At 41.7% G+C, this 20105-nt stretch overlaps 1 protein-coding gene across 1 annotated transcript in view; it reads right to left on the bottom strand.

The window, feature by feature from the left end:
- The window catches only part of LOC109869504 (anosmin-1-like), a 68933-nt gene extending 49396 nt beyond the window's left edge, over nucleotides 1–19537 (bottom strand). The window contains exons 1-2 of the mRNA XM_020459698.2: nucleotides 19258–19537; nucleotides 11064–11111 (exon numbers count right to left, since the gene is read on the bottom strand). Of these exons, the coding sequence (XP_020315287.1) occupies nucleotides 11064–11111; nucleotides 19258–19452 (243 nt within the window). The 5' untranslated portion in view covers nucleotides 19453–19537. The remainder of the gene's footprint in view (nucleotides 1–11063; nucleotides 11112–19257) is intronic.
- Between the last annotated feature and the right edge of the window lie 568 nt (nucleotides 19538–20105).

Here is a 20105-nt window from a genome sequence, read left to right as displayed (position 1 = left end):
CAATTACTTTGCCTACAGAGTTCAGTGCGTCAAATCGGAGGGCATGCTGTCCGGTCCTCTGGCAGTCTCTATGGGGGTGCCACAGGGTTCAATTCTCGGGCCGACTCTTTTCTCTGTGTATATCAATGATGTTGCTCTTGCTGCGGGCGATTCCCTGATCCACCTCTACGCAGACGACACCATTCTATATACTTTCGGCCCGTCTTTGGACACTGTGCTATCTAACCTCCAAACAAGCTTCAATGCCATACAACACTCCTTCCGTGGCCTCCAACTGCTCTTAAACGCTAGTAAAACCAAATGCATGCTTTTCAACCGGTCGCTGCTTGCACCCGCATGCCCGATTAGCATCACCACCCTGGATGGTTCCGACCTAGAATATGTGGACGTCTATAAGTACCTAGGTGTCTGGCTAGACTGCAAACTCTCCTTCCAGACTCATATCAAACATCTCCAATCGAAAATCAAATCAAGAGTCGGCTTTCTATTCCGCAACAAAGCCTCCTTCACTCACGCCGCCAAGCTTACCCTAGTAAAACTGACTATCCTACCGATCCTCGACTTCGGCGATGTCATCTACAAAATGGCTTCCAACACTCTACTCAGCAAACTGGATGCAGTTTATCACAGTGCCATCCGTTTTGTCACTAAAGCACCTTATACCACCCACCACTGCGACTTGTATGCTCTAGTCGGCTGGCCCTCTCTACATATTCGTCGCCAGACCCACTGGCTCCAGGTCATCTACAAGTCCATGCTAGGTAAAGCTCCGCCTTATCTCAGCTCACTGGTCACGATGGCAACACCCATCCGTAGCACGCGCTCCAGCAGGTGTATCTCACTGATCATCCCTAAAGCCAACACCTCATTCGGCCGCCTTTCGTTCCAGTACTCTGCTGCCTGTGACTGGAACGAATTGCAAAAATCGCTGAAGTTGGAGACTTTTATCTCCCTCACCAACTTCAAACATCAGCTATCTGAGCAGCTAACCGATCGCTGCAGCTGTACATAGTCTATTGGTAAATAGCCCACCCTTCTTCACCTACCTCATCCCCATACTGTTTTTATTTATTTACTTTTCTGCTCTTTTGCACACCAATATCTCTACCTGTACATGACCATCTGATCATTCATCACTCCAGTGTTAATCTGCAAAATTGTAATTATTTGCCTACCTCCTCATGCCTTTTGCACACATTGTATATAGACTCCCCCTTTGTTTTCTACTGTGTTATTGACTTGTTAATTGTTTACTCCATGTGTAACTCTTTGTTGTCTGCTCACACTGCTATGCTTCATCTTGGCCAGGTCGCAGTTGCAAATGAGAACTTGTTCTCAACTAGCCTACCTGGTTAAATAAAGGTTAAATAAAAAAATAAAACACACACACACACACACACTTGTTTTACTATCCTTGTGGGGACCAAACTATTGACTCGCATTCAAATTACTATTTTTCCATACTCTTAACCTAACCCTACCCTTAACCCCACCCATAACCCCAAACCCTAAAGTGACGGTGGAAGAGTTTAACTAAAATATTGTTGTCAACAAGACAAGCTACCTGGGTCTGACATCTTGGATGGAAAAATGACTGAGGATGATAGTAGACAACATTGCCAATCCTGTTTGCCATTTCTTCAATCTAATCCTACAGGAAAGTGTGTGCCCTCAGGCCTGGAGGGAAGCAAGAAGTTCCGCTACCCAAGAAAAGTATAGCACCCTTTACAGGCTCAAACAGCCTGTTATCAGCCCTTAGTAAACATTTGGAAAAAATAGTGTTTGGCCAGATACAATGCTACTTCACAGTGAACAGACTTTCAGCACGCTTATAGGGAAGGGCATTCAACATGTACGGCACTTACACAAATGACTGATGATTGGCTGAGACAAATGTATACAGATGGTGTTCTTTAACGGAAGCATCTCCAAAATAAACCTGCTAGAGTCCGGCATTCTCCAGGACAGCTGTATAGGCCCATTACTTTTATCAATCTTTACTAATGACCTGCCACTGGCTCTGAGTAAAACCTGTGTGTCTCTGTATGCTGAGGACTCAACACAATACACATCAGCTACCACAGCAAGGGAAATCACTGCAACAGTTTCAGAATGGGTGACAAGAAATAAGTAGTCCTAAATTTTTCAAAAACTAAAAGTATTGTATTTGGGACAAATCGTTCACTAAACCCTAAACCTCAAATATTGTAATGAATAATGTGGAATTGAGCAAGTTGAGGAGACTAAACTGCCGTAGTCAAAACATATTGATGCAACAGTAGCTAAGATGGGGAGAGGTCTGTCTAAAATAAAGCACTTAACAACTCTATCAAAAAAGGTAGGTCCTACAGGCCCTAGTTTTGTCGCACCTGGACTACTGTCCGTCGTGTGGTCGGGTACCATAAAGAGGGACTTAGGAAGATTACAATTGGCCCAGAAAAGGGCTGCACGGCTAGTGCTTAAAATGTACGTGGAGAGTTAACATTAATATTATGCATGTCAATCTCTCCTGGCTCAAAGTAGAGGAGAGATTGACTTCATCACTACTTGTACTTACGAGAAGTATTGACATATGGAACGCAACGGGCTGCCTGTTTAAACTACTAGCACAGCTCAGACACCCATGCATGCCCCACAAGACATGCCACCAGAGATCTATTCAGTCCCCAAGTCTAGAATAGACTATGGGCGTCACACAGTACTACATAGAGCCATGACTACATGGAACTCTATTCCACATAAAGAAACTCATGCAAGCAGTAGAATTAGACTTAGAACACACAGATACAAATACACCTTATGGAACAGCGGGGACTGTGGAGACATACATAATAACGTACACACACATGGATTTTGTTTTGTAGATATGTACAGTGCCTTGCGAAAGTATTCGGCCCCCTTGAACTTTGCAACCTTTTGCCACATTTCAGGTTTCAAACAAAGATATAAAACTGTATTTTTTTGTGAAGAATCAACAACAAGTGGGACACAATCATGAAGTGGAACGACATTTATTGGATACTTTGTTAATACTTTGTAGCGCCACCTTTTGCTGCGATTACAGCTGTAAGTCGCTTGGGGTATGTCTCTATCAGTTTTGCACATCGAGAGACTGACATTTTTTCCCATTCCTCCTTGCAAAACAGCTCGAGCTCAGTGAGGTTGGATGAAGAGCATTTGTGAACAGCAGTTTTCAGTTCTTTCCACAGATTCTCGATTGGATTCAGGTCTGGACTTTGACTTGGCCATTCTAACACCTGGATATGTTTATTTTTGAACCATTCCATTGTAGATTTTGCTTTATGTTTTGGATCATTGTCTTGTTGGAAGACAAATTTCCGTCCCAGTCTCAGGTCTTTTGCAGACTCCATCAGGTTTTCTTCCAGAATGGTCCTGTATTTGGCTCCATCCATCTTCCCATCAATTTTAACCATCTTCCCTGTCCCTGCTGAAGAAAAGCAGGCCCAAACCATGATGCTGCCACCACCATGTTTGACAGTGGGGATGAAGTGTTCAGGGTGATGAGCTGTGTTGCTTTTACGCCAAACATAACGTTTTGCATTGTTGCCAAAAGGTTCAATTTTGGTTTCATCTGACCAGAGCACCTTCTTCCACATGTTTGGTGTGTCTCCCAGGTGGCTTGTGGCAAACTTTAAACAACACTTTTTATGGATATCTTTAAGAAATGGCTTTCTTCTTGCCACTCTTCCATAAAGGCCAGATTTGTGCAATATACGACTGATTGTTGTCCTATGGACAGAGTCTCCCACCTCAGCTGTAGATCTCTGCAGTTCATCCAGAGTGATCATGGGCCTCTTGGCTGCATCTCTGATCAGTCTTCTCCTTGTATGAGCTGAAAGTTTAGAGGGACGGCCAGGTCTTGGTAGATTTGCAGTGGTCTGATACTCCTTCCATTTCAATATTATCGCTTGCACAGTGCTCCTTGGGATGTTTAAAGCTTGGGAAATCTTTTTGTATCCAAATCCGGCTTTAAACTTCTTCACAACAGTATCTCGGACCTGCCTGGTGTGTTCCTTGTTCTTCATGATGCTCTCTGCGCTTTTAACGGACCTCTGAGACTATCACAGTGCGGGTGCATTTATACGGAGACTTGATTACACACAGGTGGATTGTATTTATCATCATTAGTCATTTAGGTCAACATTGGATCATTCAGAGATCCTCACTGAACTTCTGGAGAGAGTTTGCTGCACTGAAAGTAAAGGGGTTGAATAATTTTGCACGCCCAATTTTTCAGTTTTTGATATGTTAAAAAAGTTTGCAATATCCAATAAATGTCGTTCCACTTCATGATTGTGTCCCACTTGTTGTTGATTCTTCACAAAAAAATACAGTTTTATATCTTTATGTTTGAAGCCTGAAATGTGGCAAAAGGTCGCAAAGTTCAAGGGGGCCGAATAGTTTCGCAAGGCACTGTAGATATGTAGGAGTAGTGGCCTGAGGACACACTTAATGTATTGTAGATATGTAGTAGTAGAGTAGTGGCCTGAGGGCACACACTTAATGTATTGTAGATATGTAGTAGTAGAGTAGTGGCCTGAGGGCACACACTTAATGTATTGTAGATATGTAGTAGTAGAGTAGTGGCCTGAGGGCACACACTTAATGTATTGTAGATATGTAGTAGTAGAGTAGTGGCCTGAGGGCACACATAATGTATTGTAGATATGTAGTAGTAGAGTAGTGACCTGAGGACACACACTTAATGTATTGTAGATATGTAGTAGTAGAGTAGTGGCCTGAGGGCACACTTAATGTATTGTAGATATGTAGTAGTAGAGTAGTGGCCTGAGGGCACACACTTAATGTATTGTAGATATGTAGTAGTAGAGTAGTGGCCTGAGGGCACACACTTAATGTATTGTAGATATGTAGTAGTAGAGTAGTGGCCTGATGGCACACACTTAATGTATTGTAGATATGTAGTAGTAGAGTAGTGGCCTGAGGGCACACACTTAATGTATTGTAGATATGTAGTAGTAGAGTAGTGGCCTGAGGGCACACACTTAATGTATTGTAGATATGTAGTAGTAGAGTAGTGGCCTGAGGGCACACACTTAATGTATTGTGAAATGTAAAATGTTTTAATTGTATACAACTGCCTTCATTTTGGTGTACCCCAGGAAGAGTAGATGTCCTCACAAGGATAGTAAAACATGGAAAATTCGGACGAGACATTTCGCCAGGCCTCCAAGGATAAAGGGTATTTTAGGGTTAGCAAATGGGGGGGGAGGGGGGGGAATCCATAATAAATACAAATACGAACCCTAAAAGAGCCTTTCCTTGGCGGGCACGGCGAAATGTCCCACTTGTCCGAATTTTCCTTGTTTTACTGATCTCGTGAGGATATCTGGTCCACACAAGGATAGTAAAACCAAAAAAGTATATATATATTTTTTTAAATGACACACAAGGTAAACAAATGCAAACGGACATGTTTGTTAGAATCTCTAGCATTTTCAGAGTTCTAGCAATGTAGCCGGTTGATTATGAAAACCCTATGTAGTGCTTGGACTTGTAGCCAGCAACAGCCTTTTCAAACATAAAACTCATGATGAATGACTGGGGAATGGCTTGTGCCAAAAACTGATGTTGGCCATCACCATGGAAAGGAGAGAAACAAGTTCCGCTGCATTAAAGTGAAAACAACAGAGGCTCTCCTTTAAAATGAAGCCATATCTCTCATATCAAACACCATGACGAGCTCATTAGGCATGACCTGAACAAGTTCTGGAGCCCAGAAATATTAATTTAGCATTTACATTTTTGTCATTTAGGAGATATTCCCTTATCCAGAGCGACTTACGATGCTTTTCCCAGAGGCTCGCAGCAATATTCAATTAAGTTAATGTATTTCATTAGTGCCATGTAGTTCTAAATGTTGCAATGTACAGTATAATGTAATGATAATGTGCATATGATCACATACAGAAATATATACTTAAGCAATAAGGCCAGAGGGGATGTGGTATATGGCCATTATACCACGGCTAAGGGCTGTTCTTACCCACGACGCAACATGGAGAGCCTGGATACAGCCCTTCGCCGTGGTATATTGGCCAGGGGCGGAAGGTAGCCTAATGGTTAATGCTTTGGGCCAGTAACCAAAAGGTTGCTAGATCGAATCCCCGAGCTGACAAGGTAAAAATCTGTCGTTCTGCCCCTGAACAAGGCAGTTAACCGACTGTTCCTAGGCCGTCATTGTAAATAAGAATTTGTTCTTAACTGATTTGCCGAGTATATAAAAAAAAAAAGGTTAAATAAAAATAAATACCACAAACCCGAGGTGCCTTACTGCTATTATAAAACGAGTTACCAACTTAATTAGAGCAGTTAAAAGATATGTTGGTCTGATATACCACGGCTGTCAGATATGTTTTATGCAGCCAGATATGTTGGTCTGATACCATAGCTGTCAGACATTCAGGGTTCGAACCACCCAGTTTATGAAGCAGATTGTATGAGGACCTTAATAACTGATGTTCCCAAAACCTTTTTCAATTAATCACAATCCGCATTGAATATCAAATCAGAAGATGGCGCTTACAGAGAGGGCTGCCCCGCTTCTAGATCTTAGGAAACTTTGCTGTATTTCGTTTTTTTTCTGTATTATTTCTTACATTGTTAGCCCAGAAAATGTTATTACATACAGCCAGGAAGAACTATTGGATATCAGAGCGGCGGTAACTCACCAGCACTACGACCAGGAATACAACTTTACCGAAGCGGATCCTCTGTTCGTGCCACCCAGGGCAATTTCAACTGATTCCAGAGGCTGACCCAAGACAACGCCGACAAAAAAAAGGGCACTCGGAGCGGTCATCAAGCCCGACTTAGGAGGCACGCACACCACCCACCGCTTCCGAGTATATTACTCACTAATGTTCAGTCCCTGGATAACAAAGGTGTGATAAGATCAGGGAAAGGGTTTCTTTCCAGAGAGACATCAGGGATTTTAACATACACTGATTCAGAGAAACATGGCTCTCTCGGGATATACTGTCAGAGTCGGTCCAGCCATCTGGATTCTCAGTTCATTGCGCTAGCAGGAATAAACATCTCCCCGGGAATAAAGGGGGAAAAAAGGGGGGGGTGTATATTTAACGATTAACGACTCATGGTGTAACTGTGATAACATACAGGAATTCAAGTCCTTTTGTTCACCCAACCTAGAAAACCTCAATCAAATGCCGACCGTACTACCAAGAGAATTCTCTTCGATTATAGTCACAGCCGTGTATATCCCTTCTCAAGTTGATACCACGACGGCCCTCAAGGAACTTCACTGGACTTGACTTATATCCCGAGGCTGCTTTTATTGTAGCTGGGGATTTTAACAAAGCAAATTTGAAGAAAAGGCTGCCTAAATTCTATCAGCATATCGACTGTAGTACTCGCGCTGCTAAAACACTAGATCACTGTTACTCCAACTTCCGGGATACATACAAGGCCCTCTCCCACCTTCATTTTGGTAAATTTGACCAGGACTCAATTTTGCTCCTTCCTTCCTATAGGCAGAAACTCAAGCAGGATGTATCCGTGCTAAGGACTATTTAACACTGGTCTGACCAATCGGAATCCACACTTCAAGATTGTTTTGATCGCCGGACTGGCAAATGTTCCGGGTAGCTTCCAAGAATAATATTGACAAAAATACCGAAACAGTAACTGAGTTTATCAGGAAGTGTATAGGAGATGTTGTACCCACTGTGACTATTAACTTCTCTAGGGTAGGGGGGCAGCATTTGGAATTTTGGATGAAAAGCGTGCCCAAATTAAACTCCCATCTACTCAGGCCCAGAAGATAGGATATGCATATAATTAGTAAATGTGGATAGAAAACACTAACGTTTCCAAAACTGTTAAAATAATGTCTGTGAGTATAACAGAACTGATTTGGCAGGCGAAAACCTGAGAAAAATCCATTCAGGAAGTAGGATTTTTTGTGTGTAGTTTTCTATTCAATGCCATTACAGTATCCATTGACTTAGGACTCAAATTACAGTTCCCATGCCTTCCACTAGATGTGAACAGTCTTTAGAAATTGGTTCTGGCTTGTATTCTGAAAAATGAGGGAGTAAGAGTTGTCAATGAGTGGACCCTGCTGTGTCACAGAGCTTTTTCATGGCGCGACCGGAGAGTGCCTTTCTGGTTTACCTTTTATATTGAATAATTTTTGTCCGGTTGAATTATTATCGATTATTTAGGCGAAAAACAACCTGAGGATTGATTATGAACATCGTTTGAAATGTTTCTACGAACTTTACAGATACTATTTGAATTTTTTGTCTGCCTGTTGTGACTGCGTTTGAGCCTGTGGATTCCTGAAGAAAACGAACAAAACTGAGGTTTTTGGATATAAAGAGACTATCGAACAAAAGGAACATTTATTGAATACATGAATGTCTTCTGAGTGCAACCATATGAAGATCAAAGGTAAGTGATTATTTTATCTCTATTTTTGACTTGTGTATCTCTTGTACTTGGCTGGTTACTGTTTGTAATGATTTGTCTGCTGGGCTATGTTCTCAAATAATCGTAAGGTATGCTTTCACGGTAAAGCATTTTAAAAATCTGACACGGTGGTTTGATTCACAAGAAGTTAGATTTAAAGATTATGTTTAATAGTTGTATCTCTTCTGAATTTTTATAATGAGTATTTCTGTATTTGAATTTGGTGCTCTGCAATCTCACAGGATGTTGGCCTGGTGGGACGCTAGCGTCCCACATACCCTAGAGAGGTTAAACCTACCCTAAAAAGAAAGTGGATAGATAGCAGCATTCGCGCAAAACTTAAAATTGTGAACCACCACATTAAAACATGGTAAGGTGACTGGGAATATGGCAGAAAACCAACAGAGTAGTCATTCCCTCCGCAAGGCAATCAAACATGCAAAACGTCAGTAGAGAGACAAAGTGGAGTCGCAATTCAACAGCTCAGACACAAGACATGTGGCAGGGTCTACAAAAGGAAAACCAGCTACGTTGAGGACACTGACATCTGGCTTCCGGACAAGCTTAACATGTTCTTTGCCCGCTTTGAGGATAACAGTGCCACCGACACAGCCCACTACCAAGGACTGTAGGCTCTCCTCCTCCGTGGCCGACGTGAGTAAGACATTTAAACGTGTTAACCCTTGCAAGGCTGCCAGCCCAGAAGGCATCCCTAGCCGCGTCCTCAGAGCATGCGCAGACCAGCTGGCCATCCCAGTCTGCTGTCCCCACATGCTTCAAGATGGCCACCGTTGTTCATGTACCAAAGAATCAAAAAGTAACTGAACTAAATGACTATTGCCACGTAGCACTCACCTGTCATCATGAAGTGCTTGAGAGACTAGTCAAGGATCATGTCACCTCCACCTTAGTTGTCACCCTAGACCCACTTCAATTTGTTTACCGCCTCAATAGGTCCACAGACGATGCAATCGCCATCACACTGCCCAATCCCATCTGGACAAGAGGAATACCTACGTAAGAATGCTGTTCATTGACTATAGTTCAGCATTCAACACCATAGTACTCCCCAAGCTCATCATTAAGCTTGAGGCCCTGGGTTTGACATTGCTCGTCCATATATTTATATATTCTTAATTCCATTTGTGCGTATTGGGTATGTGTTGTGAAATTGTTAGATATTACTTGTTAGATATTGCTGCACTGTCAGAACTAGAAGCACAAGGATTTCGCTACACTCGCAATAACATCTGCTAAACACGTGTATGAGACCAATCGAATTTGATTTGAAGGAACATAGAAATATTTTAAATATCAAACAAAAGGGGATTGGTTACATGTGGGCGTGAATACAAGATGTTGATTGTAATTCATCTTCATAACAAATGCAATACTGTGAAGTCAGCAAAGGCTGTTATGCAGTTTGACATTTCACTGTGTTTCATATTATCCATGTAGTCATTTATAATCAGAGGGTGTCCAAATCATCCTTTGTAAATCATACTGTCCCACACTAATTGGGCCCAAATGTTCAGCATACGAGCTCTGACGAATGAACTGGGTGTCCTTGGACATTTCCAGGTATATGATTTAGAATACACCCTCAATAAAACAGCGTGAGAAACACAAACATTAACACAGGAGAGCATTTGTTTTCTCTAGCTGTGCTCCATGCCAAATGAACAAGCCATACGAGCTAGTCCAGACAAGGATGAGATCCAAAATTGGTCATCACCTTCATAATAGCACGTTTCACATAAGCTATTTAGACAATGTTTTTATAACAATGGAAAACACAGGAGATGAAAAACAAAAAACAGAAAACTTCTGTAGAAGTGTGAATGAGAAGACTCAGCTAGACTATTTACTTCCTGGATGGAATTCAGTCCTCAAACTATGACACAATCAGAACCAAAGAGTAGGCTGGTTGCTGCTGTCCTGGTTTATGTGAACAGAAGAGTTTGACAGACAGAGCGCATCAGTTACAGTATGAAATAGCACCCTATCTGGTTTTGGCCAGAGTCACATGGGGCAGGCCAAAAGGTAGTCCCCTAAATAGTGACTAGGGTTCAGAGTTGCCCCATGTGTTTGAGCCCCACTGTTGTGTCATCGTCATTGTCATAAGCCTTTCTGGTTGTTGTTCCAGAATGCCTTGGGCTGAGTCTGTCCTCAGTCTACTGTCTGCTAAGTGGACTCAACACCACAGTGAGGGGCTTGTCAACAGCTCCCGGTGATGCTGAGAGGAGATATCAGCACCATCTTTTCAGAGCACCTGTCAACAGTCTTACTATCAACCGTCTTCGGGACAGGGCACGAAACCCAAACAAGACCCTCGGGAAATGGAGGATAAAATGGCCTACTGTAATTCTAATGAACAAAGAGTTGTATCAGAAATGGGTTGTGGAATCTCAGTAACCCTAGAACAACTTGACTGATGAGAAGGTAAAGAGCATAACAGCTATCACAGTTTAAAATTGTTTGTCTAGAACGTCTAAAGTTATGGTATAAATCAGGTATCTCAAACTTGTTTTGTACATTTCCTGTCATTTCGTTTTTTTAAGCATATGCAGCCAAGACGTGTTACATACCTTTGAGCACTGTTTGTGATTCTGACACCACACCAAGGATCCATTATTCTGTAATGAAAATAGAAAGAAGATTATGACTTATGATTTTATAGGGAGAAAAATCTATTCAGTCATTGTCAATGTAATGCAAAAAGAAAGGAGTTTCATTCCAGGACACACAGTAACTATTCACACTACAATTCAAACAAACATCTGAAAAGCAAAAAAAAGGTGTGCTCTGAAATCGGTTTCACCACAAAGAAAAACATTATTTTAATTAGAAATTAAGATTCTTTCACCCCAATATGAATCCTAACGAAGCAAGGTCAGAGTGGGGTGGATCTCTGGTCAGTTTCAGTGTCGTTCAGAATTGGAGTGCCTGCATTTGATCTCACAACAGACATCCCAGGGGTCACTCGCATAGGAATTGATGTCAGCACTCATATGGAGAGTGCAGACACCTCTAATACCCCCCTAATTGCTTTGTGTCACCTTCTGGGACCCATGAAGCCAAAGATTTGGTCCCAATAGTGCCTAAAGACAAAGTGTCTCCCTGTCATCTTGAGAAGTTCTAATGGCTTAAAAGCCTGACACAAGTGGCCATTTCCTGAGCTCCAATAGAGCAAAGGACCACAAGGCTATTCTCTCCCATATGGATTCACTTGGACATTAAATGGAAGATAAATAACCGCCCAGACAAAATTGACCATTTGATTAGGGGCTAAAAAGGGCTCAAATTGCACTCTGGCTGTAGGTTGGAAGATTCATATGCTTCATTGGTTAGCTCATATTCCCAATGAAGTTCATTTGCCATTATGAATAGTTTGGACATTTCAAATATAGAGAAAGGAAACGTAAATAAAAGGCAACGAGTGTGAATTTCCATTAGCTGACGTATGTTACAAATGAAAGGTCACCGTTAGACATGAATCAGTGCTTTGTTCTGTACAATAAGACACTGCGGCAGGACTGACTGACTAGCCAAACTTTAAAGGTCTGCAAACCAAGAAGTCTGCTCAAGTTCAATGTCAAGTTCAAAGCCTTCTCAAACAATGTAATCCAGTGGAAATTCCCAGTGAGACCTCAGGAAAAAACGGATCATTAAAGGCTTTACTTTGCCATCCAGTACCAGTGAGCACTGCGTGTTTGGCGTCAAGTATAACAGTCAGCTGGCTTCAAAGACATTCATGGTACATCAGGAATTCTAGAACAAACTTCTAAAGCTGTATTACTTAATTGTGTAACTGCATTTGCAATACTATAACACAGAAGTTACTGAAAACAGTTTCTTCCCCTCACAGACATTGAACGGGAGATAGAAGAGCACAATATGTACAATGTATTTTGTACCATGCTGAGCAACGCTCCTCAGTTCGGCAACAATAACAGTGGTGGGGCAGCCAGTGGTTGGGGCCGCTATTTCCCCCTACAGCAGATTCTACCTTAAAACGTCCATTCCACAAGCTGCTCTACTGCCAATTTTAATAACATCTCAAATAAAGCCATGTTACTAATGAACAGGATGAAAGACTGACAAAACTCAGAATTTTACCAAACAAAGACCAAATTAGTAGGGAATTGCCAGGGACCTCACGATACGATATCACCATACTTCGGTGCAGATCCGATATCTATTGCGATTCACACGATTCTATATGCATTTCGATTTGATACTGTGATTTTATTGCTATTTGATGTTCCAAACATATTGCTTACCATATGTCTGACACAGAGGACAAGAGAGAGCCATGAGGAAACAAAAGTTAACAGTCATGGAAAGAAAGGTGCTGAAAATAAATTGGCTCCCTATTTAAAAAGAAGATTGAGAATAATCTATGAAGGAAAAATACTGGAGTTTTGGTGTGGGTATAGCCAACTAGCGTCAAAATTATACTGCGATAGTCAAAACGATACATCAAAAATAACAAAGATTATGTAACTTCATCGATCCCCCCCCCCCCCCCCCTTCAAAGACAGCACCTGACATTTTGGAACCGGAAAACATGAAGAATGCACCTTTAAGGCAGGCTGCAACAGGGTAGGATACAGTAAGCAATACTACAGAAGAAAAGTATGTACACTGAGAATACAAAACATTAAGAACACCTGCTCTTTCCATGACAGACTAACCAGGTGAAAGCTATGATCCCTTACTGACAGAACTTGTTAAATCCACTTCAAAATCAGTGTACATGAAGGGGAAGAGAAAGGTTAAAGAAGGATTTTTAAGCCATCACACAATTGAGACATGGATTGTGTAAGTGTGCCATTCAGAGGGTGAACGGGCAAGACAAAATATTTAATTGCCTTGAAACGAGGTATGATAATAGTGGCCAGGCACAGGCACACTGGTTTTGAGAACTGCAACGCTGTTGCAACGCTGTTTCTCGTGGGTATCAAGAAACCCAAAGGACATCCAGTCAATTTGACAACATTGGATTCAACATGGGCCAGCATCCCCGTGGAATGCTTTTGACACCTTGTAGAATCCATGCCCGATGAATTTAGGCTGGGCAAAAGGGGGGGGGGGGGGGGGGGGGGGGGGCAACTCAAAATTAGGAAGGTGTTCGAAAAGTATCCAGATCGTTACAGCCTTATTCTAAAATTGATTACATTGTTTTTTTCCTCTCAATCTACACACTATACCCCATAATGACAAAAACAGGTTGAGAAAAATACAATCTGTGAGGCAAAGGAGTTGTCCGTAGAGCTCTGAGACAGGCTTGTTGGGGTGTTGGGGCACAGATCTGGGTACCCACAAATGTTTGCTGCATTGAAGTTCCCCAAGAACACAGTAGCCTCCGTCGTTCTTATATGGAAGACGTTTGGAACCACCAAGACTCTTCCTTGAGCTGGTCGCCCAGCCAAACTGAGCAATCAGGGGAGACAGGCCTTGGTCAGGGAGGTGACCAAGAACCCGATGGTCACTCAGACAAAGCTCCACTGTGGAGATGTGAGAAACTTCCAGAAGCACAACCATCTATGCAGCACTCCACCAATTAGGCTTTTATGGTAGAGTGGCCAGACAGAAGCCACATGACAGCCCACTTGGAGTTTGCCAAAAGGCACCTAAAGGACTCTCAGACCATGAGACTCTGGTCTGATGAAACCAAGATTGAAATCTTTGGCCTGAATGCCAAGCTTCATATCTTTGGCCTGAATGCCAAGCTTCATGTCTGGAGGAAACATGGCACCATCCCTACGGTGAAGCACAGTGGTGGCAGCATCATGCTGTGGGGAGGTTTTTCAGCGGCAGGGACTGGGAGACTAGTCAGGATCAAGGGAAAGATGAACGGAGCAAAGTACAGAGTGATCCTTGATGAAAACCTGTTTCAGAGCACTCAGGACCTCAGACTAGGGCAAAGGTTCACCTTCTAACAGGACAACAACCCTAAGCACACAGCCAACACAATACAGGAGTGGCTTCGGAAAAAGCCAGAGCCCGGACTTGAACCCGATCGAACATCTCTGGAGAGAACTGAAAATAGCTGTGCAGCGACGCTCCCCATCCAACCTGACAGAGCTTGAGAGGATCTGCAGAGAAGAATTGGAGAAACTCCCCAAATACAAGTGTGCCAAGCTTGTAGTGACATACCCAAGAAGACTTGAGGCTGTAATTGCTGACCAAAAGGTGCTGAGTAAAGGGTGTGAATACTTATGCAAATGTAATATCTGTTTTTTTTACATTTGCAAAACATTTCTAAAAACCTGTTTTTGCTTTGCCATTATGGGTATTGTGTGTATATTGATGAGGGAGGAAAAAAACTTAATCCATTTTAGAATAAGGCTGTAACAAAATGTGTAAAAAGTCTGAATACTTTCCGAATGCACTGCATGTACTGTATTTTGATTGAAATGTTGTGCTATATAACATGATGGATGTTTTTATGTGTAGGCTCATACAAATCTAATGGTATAAAAAATAACTAATAATGATCAAACAAATCTAAATAATATATCAAGTGCCAGTAAATAAACCCCTGGCATTTACACTGCGGGAGAACACAAGATCATTTATACATATTGTCAAGAGTCCAGACCCACTCCTAAATAACAGGCCTAGTTTAACACCTTTCACAGCCCATTTGTCAATGGCGACAGATAGGGATCCGCAGAGGGGCTAATTTTGCTCAGTGACAGCATCTCTGCAGCACTGGTGGGGCTCAGTGGGACATTGCCCCAGCTGTCCAGGCCTGACCCCAGCATGTCATAGAGCAATGGGGAATAATTATAGGTCAAGACTTCATCCCAACGACTCAGTGGCATTCCTCAGCAGTTTCAACATTATGCAGTGCTGCTGAGGGACTGTCAAAGACACTGATCGATTAATACTTTCCAGATCAACTCACAACTTTCTCTGTCACTGGTGAAGTCTTGTAAACACAGATTCACCCCAGAGATGTATTATGACTTGTGTCAGTTGAGAAGGAAGAGCAGGTGGCCGGGGGCATGTTGTATTGTCTAGACATTTGAGGAACATGGGCAAAAAGCCTGCTCTGCATTCCTTCTTTTGAAAACCGCTCTCTTTTGTTTCCTGTTCATCTGTACGATTTTTTTGTGACATCTCTGTTCAGTGTTCACTTTCTACATCCAATTTTTCATAAACTAATATTGTGTAGCTGTAGTCCTACATTATATTAAATCAGTGCTGATGAATATATTTATGTTTTCAGCAATTCAAACACAGAAATTGTACATCACTGACATCACTGACATCGGTAAAAGACCTGACAAACATCTATTTGGATCGAAATATTGTCAACCAATAAATATATGTGTAGTGCATCTTGGTGTGCAGACTGGACTTTATTCTTTTATGGATTAGTCTGGCCCAGCACCCCATTCAAAGCGAAGTGTGTTTGATTTCATAGACAATTCAAACCCTAGGCAGAGACAGCTCAAAGAGCAAGCAACCTGCCTATATGTCCATCAACAACCCAGGAGCTTCTCTGGATCAAAATAACTAAGCAACCCCCTAGGTCATGTCATCTATTGACTGGCTCAAATAAAAGCCCTTCAGATCTAAGTCCATAGCTGTGGGCTCTGAGTAAATACAATGTGTGAATGGAAAGGCAGGGCTAGTGACAGAGTCCTGTTCTTCAGGATAACATACACGAGTAGTAATATAACAGGAGCTATAAGTGAATGTTGTATCACATTGAAATGGTGAAGGTGTTGAGGCTGTATCCTGTCAGGAATGTGTACTGTTTGTCTGAGGAGACACTAGAGGATGTACCAGGCAGTAGCACTCACTGAGAGCTGACAATTACAGACACGACTGGCATGGATTAAACCTTTTACAGAGGTGTGGCCAAGCTACATAGACCCCTATTCATCCAGTCTTCACTAATAAAAAAGTCCACACGAGACAAGCAGTGGCTGTAGTCTGATTCCACCCCAACTTATTTAATATCAAAGGCTAAAACAAGTGGACATGGATAAACTACTTTCTTTCCTTAGCAATGAACATAAGTCTCTCAAGTGCAATACTAACTTTGAGTACCTCCGCTAATTGGGTATGAAAAAAATCAAATGTTAAATTCCATTTATGACTTCAAATGTAATAACAAGTCCACACCTTGTTTTTTGGCTTCATGGGTCCTCACATACATTCCACTACAAACCTGATGCTTTCAGAATGTAAGTGAACAGAGAACCCAGTTCACTCTTAATATTTTAAAGTGTCCAGTGACCATATTTATGACTGGGTGTTCCCCTCTGTCTATTGTACCAGGTTGACAAGTCCCCTATAAGCAAAGTAAAATGTCAATAAAAACATCTGGATTTGGAAGTAATTCTACATTCATAAATCTTAAAATGCCATAAATCCAAAACCCAAAAGGCCATGCCTTTTTCCGACTGCATCTTCAGTCTGTTCCTACTAAGCTCAATAACTCATCACTGACAATTAAAACAGTATTCCTTGAATCCTGATTCAGCCAAGTTCAAGGGAGGACTTGTCTGGGAGTTTACAGCTGAAAGTGCTAAAATCATTTCCAGTTTTTAATTTCAATATACAAACAAATGTATCTATTAGGCTATAAATTCTATAAAAGATCATATTTAAAAAAAACAGAAGAAAATTGTTTCTGGCTTCTACAAAAGTTATGAAAATTGGCTGTTGTACAATACACACAGAGGTAACTTTATATATTTGTTCTAATGTGAAAAATCAAGTAACAGTAAATGTCCCCTCTAGATAAAAGCTATTGCTGAAAGTGTCCATTTACATGAAACTGGAAACTTTGTGTGTCTTGGTTTCCTTAAACAGTATTAAATTGCCCCTATTACTAAGAAGGAATGCTTTCCGAGTTGAATTAAGAGGTCTAAAGTCTCAATCATATTAGAGGAGGGAGGAGAGCAGCGGCCGGCCAGGCCTGCTCTGTAATAAGATCTGGCAGAGGAAGCAGATCCACCTGTGGGTTGCAGCACGCCAAGCGCTGACTGAGCATGCGCCAGTTTGTGGCAAAAGTACATTAGAGCTTATCACATTTAGCCAAAGTGGGCCTCTGCGTTTAGCAGGAAGGTGACCTCACTGGGGATAGCATCAGTAGGCTAGTGTCCGTTCTACGAAGTGTGACGCTGGAATTTGGTGGCAGAGGTTAGGGCTGGGGCACAGGGAGGCATGTGTTTTTTCAGCTGACCAGACATCCCATTTCCACATGAAAGAGCCTGCTGAGAGAGAACACAGTGCATTTGACAGTCCTCACAGAGTATCAACAACAATTGGCTTCTATTCTTGGAGCTGCAAGCCTGCTCACCCAGCACTTTATCACTGAGCATAAATGCACCTCTTCCTCCTAATTTCCTGGCCTCTGAACACACCTGAGATCGAATACAAATGCTAAGGCTCTACAGTCTATTACTAGCCAATTAACCCTTTATAGTTGCAGGGGAGTTCACTAGTTTCACCTCAACCTCTGACTTTTCAGTTGAATGGTGATTGATTTTATGCCTCAATATCAAATGCCTTGGTAGTGTTGAGAAGTTGTTGAAATTATCTTCAAACTAATTTATGAGAGCTTTAATACACTAACTGGTCTAATAAAGAATAATAAAACATATGACCTAACATAAACCCAACAAATATAGAGAAGAGAGAGACAAAGCACTCAATTGATAGTTAGTCAAGTTGACGAGTTCTTCTGACATTGATTCCAAAACCCACACAGCATTTAGTAATAAAATATTAGTGTGAAAGGCCCGACTTCATCCTTGAAAATGCAAATGTTCACTAGTGAAAAACCGAGTGCAGATAGAAGGTGAAAGAGTGCTGGAGAAGAGAAGGATCAGTGGTGAGTCCTTTTCACTGGGTCATGAGAGAACTGTGTGTCCAGTGAAGGGTGAAAACTTCTGACACCGCTTATCAAATCACCCAGAGGACAAGGCTAAGTACAGCAAATCACTTTTTCCAACACAAATTGTAGAAGGCCATCGAAACACACTTGGTGGTCACCATCGGTGTGTATCAGCCTTGTGATCCATTTTCCAGGTTATTTATGGCTAATTGTGAGGTGAGTGAAATGAATGTGGGGTGAGAAGAAAACGGCCTCATTTTGATAGACTATACACAAAGTAGAGCATACATCCAAAGACGTGACAGGTAGCCTAGAGGTTAAGAGCATTGGGACAGTAGCTGAAAGGTCGCTGGTTTGAATCCCGAGCCAACTAGGTGAAGAAGAAAAATATATATGTTAATGTGCCCTTGAGTAAGGTACTTAAACCTAATTGCACCTGTAAATTGCTCTGGATAAGAGTGTATGCTAAATGCCTAAAATGTGAAAACCTCAACTTGGTTAACAAATCTCAAGAGCAGCACTCATTACTTACTTGTATTGGTTATTACTTAACCAGTTAATATATAGATTTTTAAACAGAATGGCAATGCTAGAATGTCCTTGCATTATAATAGTAAGTGCCATGTCCTCTGCTGCAGAATTTATCCATATAGTGGAACGCAAAACCAATCGACTCCTGTAGGGTAATCAACTATGCCACTTTTCGGCCCCACAATATTATCAATAAGCTTTTATTTCATAGAAGAGGCCAAATCGTTTACGCTGACATTTCAGTACCAATAGCTTATTCAACAGATGCAGTGCGTGTCTTGACCTCAACTCTGTCTCTCGAAAAATGCCTTATTTTTATTATATGGAGGACACATAATGCGTAAATTCCGTAAAAGTTTAAGAGACTGTGAGCAACACACTCTTACCTGGGAGTGCTTGAAAAAAGCGGAGATGCGTGTGATGTGCAGGCTGAGACACCTTGAGGCACATCTAGCTCGGTAAATGCTGCCAGTGAAGAAAGAGTCATCCTGCCTGGTCCTCGAAGCGAAAGTTCCATGGGTCGACAACTCTGTAATCCATAGACACAAGGTAACACATACGTTTACGCTCCTGGGCAACATTTTTCGTTTGCGGGTAGCCTATTGCTTTTTATTCGTCCATTGATCGGGCTACACTGCGTGTTGACTCCAGTGGAGAAACTAAAGAAACTTCAATTATACACTGGGGAGGAGTCAGAACCGCGTGCGCTCTGTGATTGGCGGATACCGATGTGAATGTCAAATACTGCGGGTGCCTTGTAGCAGGTAGAGGTTGTGGACTCACTGTGAAGGATTTTGAAATGAACTATTTTTGAGTTAATGGTTTGAATGATTTTGTGCTATTGCTATGAATAACATTTTAAATCAATGTCATCTCATGACATGAATTGGCTACTTATGTAACATTGACTAGGTACCGTTACCCCCTGTATATAGCCTCATTATTGTTTTATTGTGTTATTTTTATTTTTTTGGTAAATATTATCTTAACTCTTATTTTCCTTAAAACTGCACTGTTGGTTAAGGGCTTGTGTGTAAGCATTTCACAGTAAGGTCTACACTTGTTGTATTTGGCGCATGTGACAAGTAACATTTTATTTATTTAATTTAAAATCTGCAGAACTTCTAGTTGCACACACTAGGCTAGAGGTTTTCACAGTGGACCTGATTACCTAAGCTACCCTGTTTATCATGCAGTATTACTATCTCCCCAAAACATAAATAGCTCATCCTAC

Source organism: Oncorhynchus kisutch, linkage group LG2 (assembly GCF_002021735.2).
Source record: "Oncorhynchus kisutch isolate 150728-3 linkage group LG2, Okis_V2, whole genome shotgun sequence".
Lineage (NCBI taxonomy): Eukaryota > Metazoa > Chordata > Actinopteri > Salmoniformes > Salmonidae > Oncorhynchus > Oncorhynchus kisutch.
The sequence above is the reverse complement of the archived record's forward strand: the minus strand, read 5'-3'. Positions and strand labels throughout refer to the sequence as shown.